The 14,455-nt window shown below is 40.6% G+C and overlaps 1 protein-coding gene across 1 annotated transcript; it reads left to right on the top strand.

Moving 5' to 3' along the window:
• The first annotated feature begins 12,562 nt into the window (after positions 1–12,562).
• LOC110961539 (twist-related protein 2-like) lies at positions 12,563–14,238 on the top strand. Its single transcript, XM_022209201.2, has one exon. It carries the CDS (start codon positions 12,942–12,944, stop codon positions 13,587–13,589), a length of 648 nt encoding a protein of 215 aa, XP_022064893.2. The 5' UTR covers positions 12,563–12,941; the 3' UTR covers positions 13,590–14,238.
• Positions 14,239–14,455: the final 217 nt, after the last annotated feature.

Raw genomic sequence — 14,455 nt, 5'->3', positions numbered from 1 at the left:
CTTGTTGGCTGTAAACAGTGCAGGTCAAACACTCATGTCATCTGATAAAGAAACAAGAGGCATTCAAGAGTCTTTTCTGGTAAGATGTCAAGGTCACCTACTGACAAAGCTTCATAGAATTTCAGTAAAAGTAAAGTATCTTAGCCATCCAGCAGTTTCAAAGTGGTGCCCCCCACTGTTTCCAAAATAAGTGATAACTGCAGGTACTGTATCCACAGTCCCTGTTTGACATTGCACAACACATAGGCTGCATATTGAAGCACAGAATTTATTTCCAGTTTGCTCTTTTCAAGTGTCAAACACATATATATACAGCATGTCCCATTACTTATATGTGTCCCATCTTTACATTATTATATACACTACAGATCAAAAGTTTGGGGTCACTTAGAAATATCCTTCATTTGAAAAAAAAAAGTATTTTTGTGATGAAGATAACATTAAAAGAATCAGAAATACAGTCTAGACCAGTGATTCTCAGCCTTTTATCAGTGACGTACCCCTTGTAGATGAAAGCTACTTTTTCATTCAAGTACCCCCCAACCAAGGCAAAGCATTTTTGGCTGACAAAAAGAGACAAAGACGTAAAATACAGCACTACGTCATCAGTTTCTGATATATTAAATTTTATAACAATGCAAAAAAAATGCTAATTTGTAGTGGACTGTCTTCAACTATTTGGAGAAAAAGAACTAAAAACTTTTTGAAAATTAAATAACTGATTCAACTGTACGTAAAGATTTCTACACAGAAACAATCATCACCATAAATTGTCCTCTTACACATGTGGAGAAAATTGTTGATATCCCTCATTTAATGAAAGAAAAACCCACAATGGTCACAGAAATAATTTAAATCTGAACAAATTTTTTTTTTTAAATCTATGAAAATTAACCAGTGAAAATCAGACATTGCTTTTGAACCGTGATTCAACAGAATTATTTTAAAAAATAAACTCTTCTGTCTAAACTCTTCTATAAACTGGGTTTATGGTAACAAAATGGAATGGCCTACTTGATGTGAAATTCAGTTTATGAACTTTCATTCATATTTTCTTGAAGTATTATTGAATTAATATTTTTTATAAAGAATTTTTGAGTTGGGGCTGGACAGTGGAGTAGTGGTTAGCACTTTTGCCTTGCAGCAAGAAGATCCCTGGTTCAAATCCTGGCCTGGGCCTGGGATCTTTCTGCATGGAGTTTGCATGTTCTCCCGGTGCATGTGTGGGTTTTCTCTGGGTACTCCGGCTTCCTCCCACAGTCAAAAAATATGCTGAGGTTAATTGATAACTCTAATTTGCCCGTAGGTGTGAATGTGAGTGAAATTGTTTGTCTGTACTGTGATAGACTGGCAACCTGTCCAGGATGGCTTCTCTACTTTGACATGGATGGCTTCTTTCACTCCTCTCTCAAACCATCTGTCCTTCCTGTCCAAAATCTGAACATTGGTGTCCTGAAACGAGTGAAGGTGAAGGAAGACTGCCGAATCCTGTCCTGAGGAACTGGCTCTCTTATTTTGAGCCATGCGCTTGTTAAGTGGCTGTTTGGTTTCCCCTATGTAGAGATCTGAGCATTCCTCACTGCATTTAACTGTAGACACACGTGGACAAAATTGTTGGTACCCCTCAGTTAAAGAAGGAAAAACCCACAATTCTCATTGAAATCACTTGAAACTCACAAAAGTAACAATAAATAAAAATTTATTGAAAATTAAATAATCAAAATCAGCCATCACTTTTGAATTGTTGATTAACATAATTATTTAAAAAAACAAACTAATGAAATAGGGCTGGACAAAAATGATGGTACCCATAACTTAATATTTTGTTGCACAACCTTTTGAGGCAATCACTGCAATTAAACGATTTCTGTATTTGTCAATGAGCGTTCTGCAGCTGTCAACAGGTATTTTGGCCCACTCCTCATGAGCAAACAGCTCCAGTTGTCTCAGGTTTGATGGGTGTCTTCTCCAAATGGCATGTTTCAGCTCCTTCCACATATGTTCAATGGGATTCAGATCTGGGCTCATAGAAGGCCACTTTAGAATAGTCCAACGCTTTTCTCTCAGCCATTCTTGGGTGTTTTTGGCTGTGTGTTTTGGATCGTTGTCCTGTTGGAAGACCCATGACCTGCGACTGAGACCAAGCTTTCTGACACTAGGCAGCACATTTCTCTCCAGAATGCCTTGATAGTCTTCAGATTTCATCGTACCTTGCACACTTTCAAGACACCCTGTGCCAGATGCAGCAAAGCAGCCCCAAAACATTACTGAGCCTCCTCCATGTTTCACCGTAGGGACAGTGTTCTTTTCTTTGTATGCTTGGTTTTTGAGTCTATGAACATAGAGTTGATGCGCCTTACCAAAAAGCTCCAGTTTGGTCTCATCTGTCCAAAGGACATTCTCCCAGAAGCTTTGTGGCTTGTCAACATGCATTTTTGCAAATTTCAGTCTGGCTTTTTTATGAGTTTTTTTCAGCAGTGGTGTCCTCCTTGGTCGTCTCCCATGAAGTCCACTTTGGCTCAAACAACGACGAATGGTGCGATCTGACACTGATGTACCTTGGCCTTGGAGTTCACCTTTAATTTCTTTGGAGGTTGCTCTGGGCTCTTTGGATACAATTCCAACGATCCGTCTCTTCAATTTGTCATCAATTTTCCTCTTGCGGCCACGTCCAGGGAGGTTGGCTACTGTCCCGTGGGTCTTGAACTTCTGAATAATATGAGCCACTGTTGTCACAGGAACTTCAAGCTGTTTAGAGATGGTCTTATAGCCTTTACCTTTAAGATGTTTGTCTATAATTTTTTTTCGGATGTCCTGGGACAATTCTCTCCTTCGCTTTCTGTTGTCCATGTTCAGTGTGGTACACACCTTTTCACCAAACAGCAGGGTGACTACTTGTCTCCCTTTAAATAGGCAGACTGACTGATTATGAGTTTGGAAACACCTGTGATGTCAATTAAATGACACACCTGAGTTAATCATGTCACTCTGGTCAAATAGTTTTCAATCTTTTATAGAGGTACCATCATTTTTGTCCAGGCCTGTTTCATTACTTTGTTTTTTTAAATAATTATGTTAATTAACAATTCAAAAGTAATGGCTGTTTTTGATTATTTAATTTTCAATAAATTTTTATTTATTGTTACTTTTGTGAGTTTCAAGTGATTTCAGTGAGAATTGTGGGTTTTTCCTTCTTTAACTGAGGGGTACCAACAATTTTGTCCACGTGTGTACACCAGGTTGCTCTTCTGGCTGTGTGGAGTGGGGTCTTTTGGGTAGACCAGTCTTTGCCTGAGGGTGTTATTTGGCTTAAAAAAGACAGGATCTGGTGTTTGTTGAAAATCCTCCTCAGCTGGACTTGTTGCACATATGGGATCACTATATTGTTACGCCTGCTCTCCTTCTCTTCCGTCTTCACTGGGTTGTTCTCCTTTCTGGATCTTGTGTGAGCCTTCACAAAAGTCCAGTCAGGATATCCACAAGCTTTCAGTGCCCCTTTCAGGTGTTTGTGTTCTTTTTCCTGGCCTTGGGTACATGTCAGTCATGTGTTGCAGGGTCCTGATGACTCCTAGCTTGTGCTCCAGTGGATGGTGAGAGTCAAAAAGCAGGTACTGGTCCCTGTGTGTTGGTTTCCTGTATACCCCAACACTCAGACTTCTGTCCTCTTCTATGTGGACCTCTGTGGACCTTTGTGAAGGCTGTGTGTGTATGTGTGTGTTTTGATGGGTCTAATGCACTCATTTAACACAATTGAATTACCTACTGAGTAACATTTTACTGGAATTAAGTAGAAAGTTGCAAAAGACGGAAATACACTACCAGTCAAAAGTTTGGACACACCTTCTCATTCAATGCTTTTTATTTATTTACATTGTAGATCAATACTGAAGATCAACACTATTTTGTTTGCAACATAATTCCATATGTGTATTTACCTGCATCCCATTATTTTATCATGCTGCTGCAACTAACAATATTGACCTGAGGATATTCTCAGGTAACCACAGAGAACATGCTGAAAGCTTGAAAGTTGCTTACTTCTAATGGAGCTTTGTATCCAAGTGGATGCTGCCCTCTCCTGTTTGAAAATGTTACTGCATTTTATGCACATAATTGCTATATACGGTAGTGACACGTTCTAATGAAGCTAGCAGTCGACAGGGTGCAACTGACTAGTGTTCATAATAGATGTGATAGAATTTATATGAAAAATATCTGTTACAGTATAAAAAGCTTTGTTCGGGTGAAAAGCTCCTTAGTGCCAGAAATAGATAATAGGTCTATGAGAAGTTGAGTGACTAAGACCTTATCACAGTCAGTTAAATGTCATTATTTGTATGTACTAGATAGGTTGGGGAGGTCAGTAGGCATATGTTTTTATGCATCTGGGCAATAACAGACTAGAATGGGCATTTAGTGGGCCACTACCGATTAGTTGGAAAGTTAAGGGTCACAATGGCAGAAGCTGTCTTCATGTATCCACAGTGGGCTGCTGGGGATGTTCACTGGTCTGTGGGCAGTTTGCTTTGTATTATTTTACCTGCATCCCATCCAGTATATTTATATGTATGTATGATCTGTTTACAATATCTGCATCACTACTGTGTTCTTTTCTGTGACCAAGGTTTTATTGAATGCTTTCTGTTTTGAAGAACAGATCAATTTTTTTGTGCCACAACAACACAAAGCTAAATTAAACCAACAAACAGAAAGGCAGACACACAGAAGACCCTACATATAGAGAGCTGCTGCTCTGTCACTCACGTGTCTACGTAGCTTAGCTGGAGTTCAGAAAGGATCTGAATCAATCCAGGTAAACCAAAACTTACAAGGGAACCTGGCTGATGTTTCAAAATGAACACAGGTCTAAACTTTAGTTTAAAATTGACCTCAACCCTCATAAGATCGCCTCTGGTGGAGATCAAGTTTTCACCTTGTTAACATGACCATATGGTGATTTATGTATTACGACCTTCCTAAAATAATGGCGTAAGTCATTTTTGATAAAAGTTATTGTTTTGTGAAAAATAGTGCCCTCACGAGGCCGGACACCTTTGGTACAGATCACCTCATTTGAACAGATCATGCAGTTCTATCCCTGTAGTATATTGGCCAAGGTCAAGGTTTAGTGTGGTGTGGTTCAGTTTTTTGTGTTTTCTGAAAAACCTGGGGAAAAAATTACTTATGCCATTTAAAAAAAAAAAAAAAAGGTGTCGATATGCAGGAAGATTTTTAGTGAGCAAAAGGAGCAGTCAATACCAAGCCAGAGTCTTGAAACTGCAGTGTAGTTTTTTCACAGATCAAAGACAGACTTCTGGGTTTCATATGTAAGAAGCCAATCAATTCAATTTGTAGGATGGAACTTTTATGTAGAGTAGTTTCACACCAGCAGATCTGTAGGAGAGCTTGTGAGTTCAAGCTGCCATGAATGAGGAGGGGTGGGTGGATATAGAGGCAGGGACTTTCTGTATTTAACAGAAAGCAATGATGTAGAGTTAAATCTAAAGTATTTTAAGGTAGGAGATTTTTGTGGGGGAAAAAATTATTCCAAATATGCAACTTTTATATATATATAAAAAAGATGATTGTTTTCAGGGGTTAGATCAATAATTAGAGAGAGAGAGGCTAGATAATTTTGCAGTAGGTTTAAGTTAAACCTCAGATACAATGACCTGTAGTAAATCTAGTTCATCTCTGTCTGTCTGTGTGTCTGTTCTTAGCATATCTCCATATCTCGACTGCATATCTGATTTACTTCAAATCACTGGATTGGCAAGGAAGTGCAGTGATGTCAAGAAAGAAAAATACTGAAGCAAGATTCCAAAATGCTGTCAGCCATTAAAAGACTGACTGACTGCGACATGTACCTTATCTGATTCTCACATACCTTTGACAGCATGCACTGCCCTATCTAAAATAAGTTTTTTTTAATCAAATTTCCATTTGTTTGTTTGGTGTCGAGGCTGATTTGCAGAAAACTGGTGCTACATATTCACTTTCTGCAGGTCCAATAAAAAAAAAAACATCTGTGGAATTCAGGTGATATTAGAGATGATGTCATCACTTCTTAGTTCTTAGTTGAAGCTCCTGGGTGGATATCCATCCGTGATGTTTCTGACACATCACTGGCTTCCTGCAGCCACAGTACTGGTACAAACTGTGGCTGCAGTCAGACCAGCTAATGACCAGATGGTGACCAAGGTCTCTGCAGTCAAGACTCTAAACCCACCTATTCTACACTGTTTGTGGAGGCCTCAGCTCACCTGCTGCTGCTCAGCTCAAAGTTGTGGTGTGAAAGCTAAAAAAAATCTTGTTGGTGGTAGATGACCTCTGTGCATGTGTACACAGGGCTGCTGCTTTAGGATGCATCTTGTGTCTCATGTCTCCTATTCTTATGTATGCTAACAACTATATTTTTTTACCATCTGTAATTTTTTACTGTATATTTTTTTGGGTTTTAGCTTCACCATTTCTGATGCCAAATTTGTCAGTTTGTTGCTAAACTGTCTTGTGTATTTACTGAATTGTCCAGTGACTGATCTCTGCAGATCACAACATATCGAACTTTTGTTTAATTAGCAACCTACCCCAGATCACAGTTTTGAAAGTCCTGCTGTAATTGGTGTTTGATGTCCTGCTGGTTTGGAGCACTGATAAGTTAATATTAAGTCAAATTTAATACATTCATTGAAATATTTACTTATCATTATTTTTGGGCTTCACTGTCTTATGTTAGATGTTTTTAAACAACTAGTTGTTCTTTTTAGACCTTTTCAGAATATGTTGTACCTGTAGCTTATTGTCATCTGTAGAACAATTTTTATTCTCTGCATTAATGTTGTATTTGACATCGTCCTGTGTGATTATTTTATCTTTTCATTCAACCCTCTATTAGTTGTGTTAGTTCAAGAAGGTAGTTGGAACTTCTGAAAGCAGAGGAATTCATGGGGCTCTGATGGACATGGCAGGGATAGGAAAACCAGCATTATTCAGCAACATAGCAGCATAAACGAGTTTGCTGTGATGTTTAGGAGTAGCGGTAGGGACAGCTGTAGGAGATATTTTATCCTTATGTGCTTAAAGCAGACTGCCAAGGATGTTAATGGGTTTGCACTGCATATGCATATTCCGGATGTTATCTTACACTAATGTGTTTGTTCTTACACAAATTTGACACAGACTGGGAGTGTGACTTTAGCATTTGGAACTTGGTGTGTCTTTTGTGCTTTTTTGGAGTTACTTTCAGATTTGAATGTTTTTTTGTTGTTGTTGTTTTTCTTTACTGACACACCATAGACAACCAGTTCTTGCATGAAACTGCTATCCTGCAAATTAATCAAGAAATACTGACATACCTTGTTAACCCATTCATCTGGTTTTATAGCACAGCTGTTTTTTGGGTGATCTTTGTTCACATTTTGTTGCCAATTTGATGCCATTAAAAGTATGTTGAATTAGCTATTAGCAGCTCATGTTTGTAATGTATCAATAAATGTTGAAACAACTATCTGGAGTACTTTGATAGTGAAGAATTTTCTTGGAAGTTCTTTTGTGTTGTTGTCTTTATGCTTTCTGAGGTAATTCATGGATGTCAATCTCTTCCTTGTTTTCATTTGTTCTGTTAAACGTCCTGTCTCTTACAGCCTATATTCTCTGATTGCAATGTAATGTAAAATCTTGTCGGGAGCAATGAGAATAGTAAGAACCTCCACCTCCGCATCCGATGCTAATTCTATCCGACAGGGGTGACTGATTTCATTTATAGTGGGTTGTTCAACATTTAGACCATTGCTTACAGTGTTCAGACCACAGAATCTGTAGGTCTATGCTATGCGAGCAAATGTTACACCGACTGAAATTAAAACTGATCTGGATGAGAAAATATGAACATGTACAGTGTATTTTTCCCCATTAGAAAAGAATTATACTAAACAAAAACTGCTTCGATGGCGAGCAATCATTGCTGAAAATGGGTTTCACTGACTGAATGTTGTCTATTTAGTGGATCCTATTCATTTTTGTGTCTATGTAAATGCATACCTCATTGTAAACCCATGAATTTTTAAGCATGTGTGTGCCATGTGTGTGTGTGTGTGTATATACAACCTCTGCATGTGATAACATTCTCTCATTTCTCTTGATGGAAATATTTATGCTAAGTCCTCATTTGAGCATGCAGTTCAAACAGACAAGGTCCGGTGTTCGTTCCCCTTTTTCCAGACGCAGTCAGCCTCTGGGGGACCTTCCCATACAACACGAAGCATTGTGACCATGATCTCCCCTCCCCTCTACGCTGCCTCAATATATGTGTTTATACCAAGACCTGATATCCATTTTCCATCACGCCTATAGCTCCGAGGTATTTATTTTTAGCAAGCAAGGAACAGTTTCAAGGGAGCTGTGATATGTAAATAGTTGTGATCCATCACAGGTGCGCCATCGCCCACTGAGAGGATGCATGGTCAGATGTTTAAAAAGAAGAAGATGAAAAGGATTCAGTCAATCTGACAGTGGACTGTGCACACGGGTGTTTATGGATACTAATTTCACCACAACTCAAAGCATTGTGTGACAGCTGGATTGTTCGTTCAACTCCAGATTTCTGGTGTAAATAATTCTAGTCATTCAACGGCAGACTGATTGTGTTAGTTTTAATTTGATCACTATGCGACTGCAAGCCTAGTTTAGTCATATAAAGTTCAAGAAAATGTTACTCACCCCGTACAAACTTCCCAGATTCTCTGAATTATTTTTGCTTGGCTGAATGTTTTCTATTCAGAATGAATCGCATGATAATGTAAAATATGAGAGACTTTGCTCTGCCATGCCTTGAGCCAGTTTTTTGCTAATTGTTGTGGTTTTCTTTTCCCTAATTACCCGTTCATTGAGCATCATTCTAGTCAGCTGTTCAAAAGCTCTGATAAAACACTTAACAAAAGCAGACGACAGAAGTGAATTAGTTGAACATCTGAAAAAAGACTTATTTTCACTTTAGCTTGTTGAAACCAGAACCAACCTTAAAAAAAGGGTGTAAATATTATTTTACATCCTCGTGGTTGAAGACATTGCTTCAAATAAATGCAAATGTTCATGGTTTGCTCCTGGAACATGTGCAAGTGTTCTGCAGAGATGAAAGTAGTTTCAGTGTTTCTCACTAAATCGCATTGTGTGTTTCACATGTTACGCACAGTGCAGCAGGGAAAATTACTCAAACAACCAGGCAGACAGAAGCACTTAAGAGAAGTTAATGGAATCCACAAGTTAACAGCAAACATGCAGATAAAGTACAAGCAGACAGGTGGGCTAAAGATTCAATTTCAATTAGAAAAATCTTGAAACCAAAGGCTGACAGCCTGACAAAGAGCATGTGAAAATTTCTGTGGAAGTGACAGGAAGTGTGACTGTGGAAAAAAGAGCAAGTGAGCAGGTGGGTGCGGGAGCAACGCGATTGGGACCGGAGAGAAAGTGTGAGGCCACCTGGTGGTCAGGTGGTGAATGGCAGGGGCTGGAAAGTTGGAGCTCTGTCTTACTCCCAGGGCATCCCACACCCATCAGCCACAACATTATGACTGCTAACAGATGAAGTGAATAGCATTGATCATCTTGTTATAATGCAATGTTCTGCAGGGAAACCTTGAGTCTTGACATTCACGTGGATGTTTGACATGTACCATCCACCTAAACATTGCACGTCAAGCAAAACCCAACCTCCCATGGCAACAACAACAGCAATCCTTGATGTCAGTTGCCACTCTCAGCAGGTCAATGCATCCCAACAAGCCGCAAAAACGGCACAGGAGTGGCTTGGGGAACACGACAGAACTAAGCAGTTCTTTCGGGTTCTGCACTCCCCAGATCCAAATCTTATTGAGCATCTGTGGGATGTGTCAGAATAACCTGATCTAAGTAGATCCCACCCTGCAACTCACAGGACCCACAGAATTCACATTCAGGTAAGTAGGGAATCAGGTTATGGTGAGCTTTGTGGATGATGGGGAGGATTTTAAAGTGGATTCACCAGAGGATGGGGAGCCAGTGGAGGTTCTGAAGGATGGGGGTGATGTGATCATGGATGTGGGAGTGAGTGAGCAGGTGGGCAACAAAATTTTGGATGTATCAAAATTTGAGTGTTTTGAAGGAGGTCCCGTAGAGAAGACTGTTGTAGTAGTTGGGTCTGGATGTGATGAATGCATGACGATGAGAGTTTCTACAGCTGAGAAGGGGAGGGATTGATGGAAGCGGTCAATGTTTTTGAGGTGGAAGAAGGCTTTTTTGGTGATGTGCTTAATATGCTGGAGATGGGAGGGTTTGGTCAAAGATGCCGCTTAGATTTCTGATGTGAGGGGTAATGAGTAAAACGGAGCTGTCAGTGGTGAGGGAGAAGTAATTAGAGGATTTGGTGAATTATTTTGGTGACCGATTATGGTGATTTCTGATTTTTTGCAGTTTAGTTTGCAAAAATTTGCTTGCAGTCATGATTTTATTTCTGTGATGTAGTTGGTGAAGGTCGAATGGGTGACAGTGGAGATTGTCTTGATGCAGGTGTAGAGTTGGATGTCATCAGCGAGACAGTGAAACAGGAGTCCATGATGGCAGATTAAGTGGATGAAAAGGAAAGGCCAAGAACTGGACCTTTGGGAACACCTTGAAGACAGGTGCAGTGGAGGATTTGCAGTTACTGATGCTAAAAAAAAACTGGTGTCTGGCAGCGAAGGAGGATTTGAAACAGGAGAGGACAGTGACTCGTTATTATGTAGATGTATGTGACACAAACACTTTGAGGACTCACTTTTCAAAAGCATTGCTCCATAGCTTAACAGTGGCCAGAAATGGAGATAAACATTTTTAGCTGAAGTTCAGTATCATGTGCCTATACATCCCACTCTACCCTTCATATTTGTTCATTCTCACTTCTCATGCACAAAGCCTTTATAGACATATACTCTAATTATAGGAGCATACAGTAAGTTTACAATAGGGTACGGCTACAACTTCTTTGGATTATTCTGAAGGCACATGTGAGCACAGTGCAGGGTTGTGAAGATGACAGAGGACATGGTGGTCAAGAAGAAAACACTGGATCAAGAAACTAAAAATGCTCCAGCAACTCTTAACACATGTGGCTGTATTTATTACACAGAATAGAACAAATGTGGCAAAAAGCAACACTGTCATGCAGAGCAATGGTGTGTGCATGAGAGAAATGATATCATCTGTGGTCAGACAATGGACGTGTCGCTTCTTATTGTGGACTTCTTTAAGTTGACTCAAAGAGACTTTGAGATTTTCCAATTCTCTGTGCCTGTCCAAAGTGATTCTACTGGCTCAAGTGTTTTCATCAGAGGGAAGCATCTCGTCTCTGAACATGCAAACAACAGACTCCTGTCTTGTGGGGGTGTGGCTGTGGGCCATGCTGGAAGCTTATATAGTAATTTGGAGAGCAAAGCCCCCGTTGGACCTGGACCGAGGCGTGCTCTAGATGTAGCTCAGTGGATGAAAGCAACAAAATGTCCCAGAGGCCTCCCTCTGATCCACAGTACTCATTCTTTCCTTAATGTTGTGATTAGACCTCAGCGCTGCAGTGCTGACTGAATGCCAGCTCTTTCCTCCCTCTAGGTCTCTGCTTAGAAACTATAGCCAAGTCACTGCCAATAAAACAAAACACACTATCTCTGTTGTTTCACAAACAGGAACCCTCTGTACTTATTCTTTTATTATTTTCGGCGAATTGATCCGATGATTTATTTCGTAGATGTTTATTCTATACATGTATAGAATATCAAAATGACTTTTTGCTTTGGTTATTTCCCTAATAAAGTTGTCTTATTGTCAGTCATTGTTTATGTTCGGGTGAAAAGGCTGCTCTACTTTTGTTCTTACTGTATTACATATAGTTACTGCTATTCATCACTGATCTTTAATGATTGCAGACCAGCCCCAGCTACAATAATGTCAGTTTTTTTTACCCATCTGAAAACAAACAATGAAAGAAGATTTACTCTCACCATTACTCCATCTACCAGGAATGTCGTGTTAAAAAATCATCACATTTCACTATTTATGAAGCTAAAAGAGCTTACATATGACAGAAAACTCAAGAGGAACTTTGTCCAACTCACAAAATTGACACGAAAACATCAGAGAAGCTGACAGATTATTTTTTTCTTTTCTCTGAACTTTATCGAACGCAACAAATGACGGTGCTGAACTGTGAAGAGGAGAGGACAGAGAAGCAGGCAGTGAGAGGGGGGATGGTATAGGGACTTGCTTTGGAGGAAATCTGGAACCTATAAACTTGGGCAACTTCTAGGACAAGAAGCAAACGTTACAATGGCTCGGTTTGGTTGGCTCTACGACACACCTTTGTCTCCGCCTCTTCCTTTTGATCGGACCAATCACTTGAGTTTCATTCTTCCTGTTGTCTTAAGCTCAGCTGTCCAAAAAAGCGTTTCGAACCAATCAGCGAGTCCGATGGGTGGGCAGCTTAAAGCTTCACGGTCCCCTCCCTTTAAAAAGTCAGATCCAGGTTGCTCTTGTCTCACACGCTGCTACAGAAGCGGGCCATGAGAACGGTCCATTTTGCCACTGCAGTGTACCCTGACAGAGACTGGGAAAGGATCTTTGACAGGTTTCCACATGTGTGAATGAAGAAGATCGGTGGCAATCCAAAATTTAGTGCTGATTACTCACCCATTTTGACTTGGTGTGCTTGGATGTGAAAAGCTGGTTGAAGAAGAACAACAACAACACAGCAGAAGGTCAGAGAGACGCCTAACGTAAGAGAGGGAGTCCCCGAAGACGAATAGAGGAGCGGAAAACTGTCTGAGAACAGCGGAGGGGGAGTGCAGAGAGACGTACAGAAGGAAACTGGAGAAATTCATTGGAGTGAAGATTACAGTCACGTAAAGAAGAGAGAAGACAGAAGAAAAACGTGGCCAAGCATGAGAGAGGAGGAGCAGTGTAATGATGACCACCCTGAGGGAGGGGTGATTTCTAGTGAGGAGAACACTGCAAGACCGCTTTCTAACGCATGTCCTGTCGTTGTTGCGACACCGGGGGTCACTGGGCGTAAACGGCAGATGGGGTCACATATGGAGGATCACCTTACCACGGTCACTCCCACCACACCAGCAGATGATGGCAAGGTCAAGTCAGGAGATGACATCCAGATCTACACACCGACCGGACCCAAAAAACTCAAGAGGAGTCCTCAGCATCGCCCACCTTCCTCTGGCCCGTCCCTTTCTCCTGTCCCAGGTCCGAGTCCAGGAGGTCTTTCAGCCCTTGAGGACCCGCATGCCCAGCGGGTCATTGCCAACATCCGGGAGCGCCAACGGACACAATCTCTGAATGAAGCTTTCGCCTCATTGCGCAAGATCATCCCGACACTTCCCTCTGACAAACTGAGCAAGATCCAGACCCTCAAGTTGGCGTCACGCTACATTGACTTTCTCTACCAAGTTCTGCAGAGTGATGAGATGGACTCTAAGCTTGCTGGATGTAATTACCTTGCCCATGAGAGACTGAGCTATGCCTTCTCCGTTTGGAGGATGGAGGGAGCCTGGTCGAGCATGTCTGCTGGTCACTAGCCCTGTCTGAGAATCCCTAAATCATATGATGATGACTCCCTCATGACCGGAAAACATTTTACACACACAGAAAGCTGAGGTGACATCTGATCTGTGCCTGCTCATCAGAGGACTATTTACAACCCCAACTCAGGTGATGTGTTTACATTAAGGGAAAGACACTTCATGAGATCACAAATTTTATGTGAGCATTTGGATGGAACACATTTTAAAGCCACTGCTGCCTTTTGAAGTTTGTAGTTTTCTTTCTTAGCAGGCCGCATATCAGATGTCATGGTGCCAACGATGGGTTAAAAAAAAATGCACCCCAACAGGGACAATGTACTCAAGTATGACAGCTACCTTTCTAAAGACTTTTTTTTAAAATAAATGTGTATTTGTTCACAAAGATCACAATGAAAGGCAGGACAGATGAAAAACAAGAAGCAGTCAGTCTTCTTCATCAGTCATCCAGTTCATCACACTGATTGTTATGGAATCCCTGTCATAAACTTTGCCTCTACATGACAGCCTTTGACTCCCTCTGCTGGAGCCCTCTGACCCCTCGGATTTCTCAGCTTCTGAAACATGACACCTGGTTTCATCCTCTTCATCACTCCTGATTTTACCACCAAGATCAGTATCATTGTCATCACTGCCATCATCATCATCGTAGGTATGCATATTATGAGTCACTTTTGAACTTTATTTCATATTTTTGGGGGGAGAAAGTGTACGAAATTTTGTAAAATAAATGAAGCACAACGACTCTAGCATGTAAAGGAGAGATTAGAAGAATCTCAGAACTGGAAAGACAAATTTGGATATGTCAGGAGATATAGAAGATCTGACTTTTGCATCTCATTTTTCCAACCCTCTGACATTTT

Source organism: Acanthochromis polyacanthus, chromosome 6, assembly GCF_021347895.1.
Source record: "Acanthochromis polyacanthus isolate Apoly-LR-REF ecotype Palm Island chromosome 6, KAUST_Apoly_ChrSc, whole genome shotgun sequence".
In the NCBI taxonomy this organism is placed as follows: domain Eukaryota; kingdom Metazoa; phylum Chordata; class Actinopteri; family Pomacentridae; genus Acanthochromis; species Acanthochromis polyacanthus.
The sequence above is the reverse complement of the archived record's forward strand: the minus strand, read 5'-3'. Positions and strand labels throughout refer to the sequence as shown.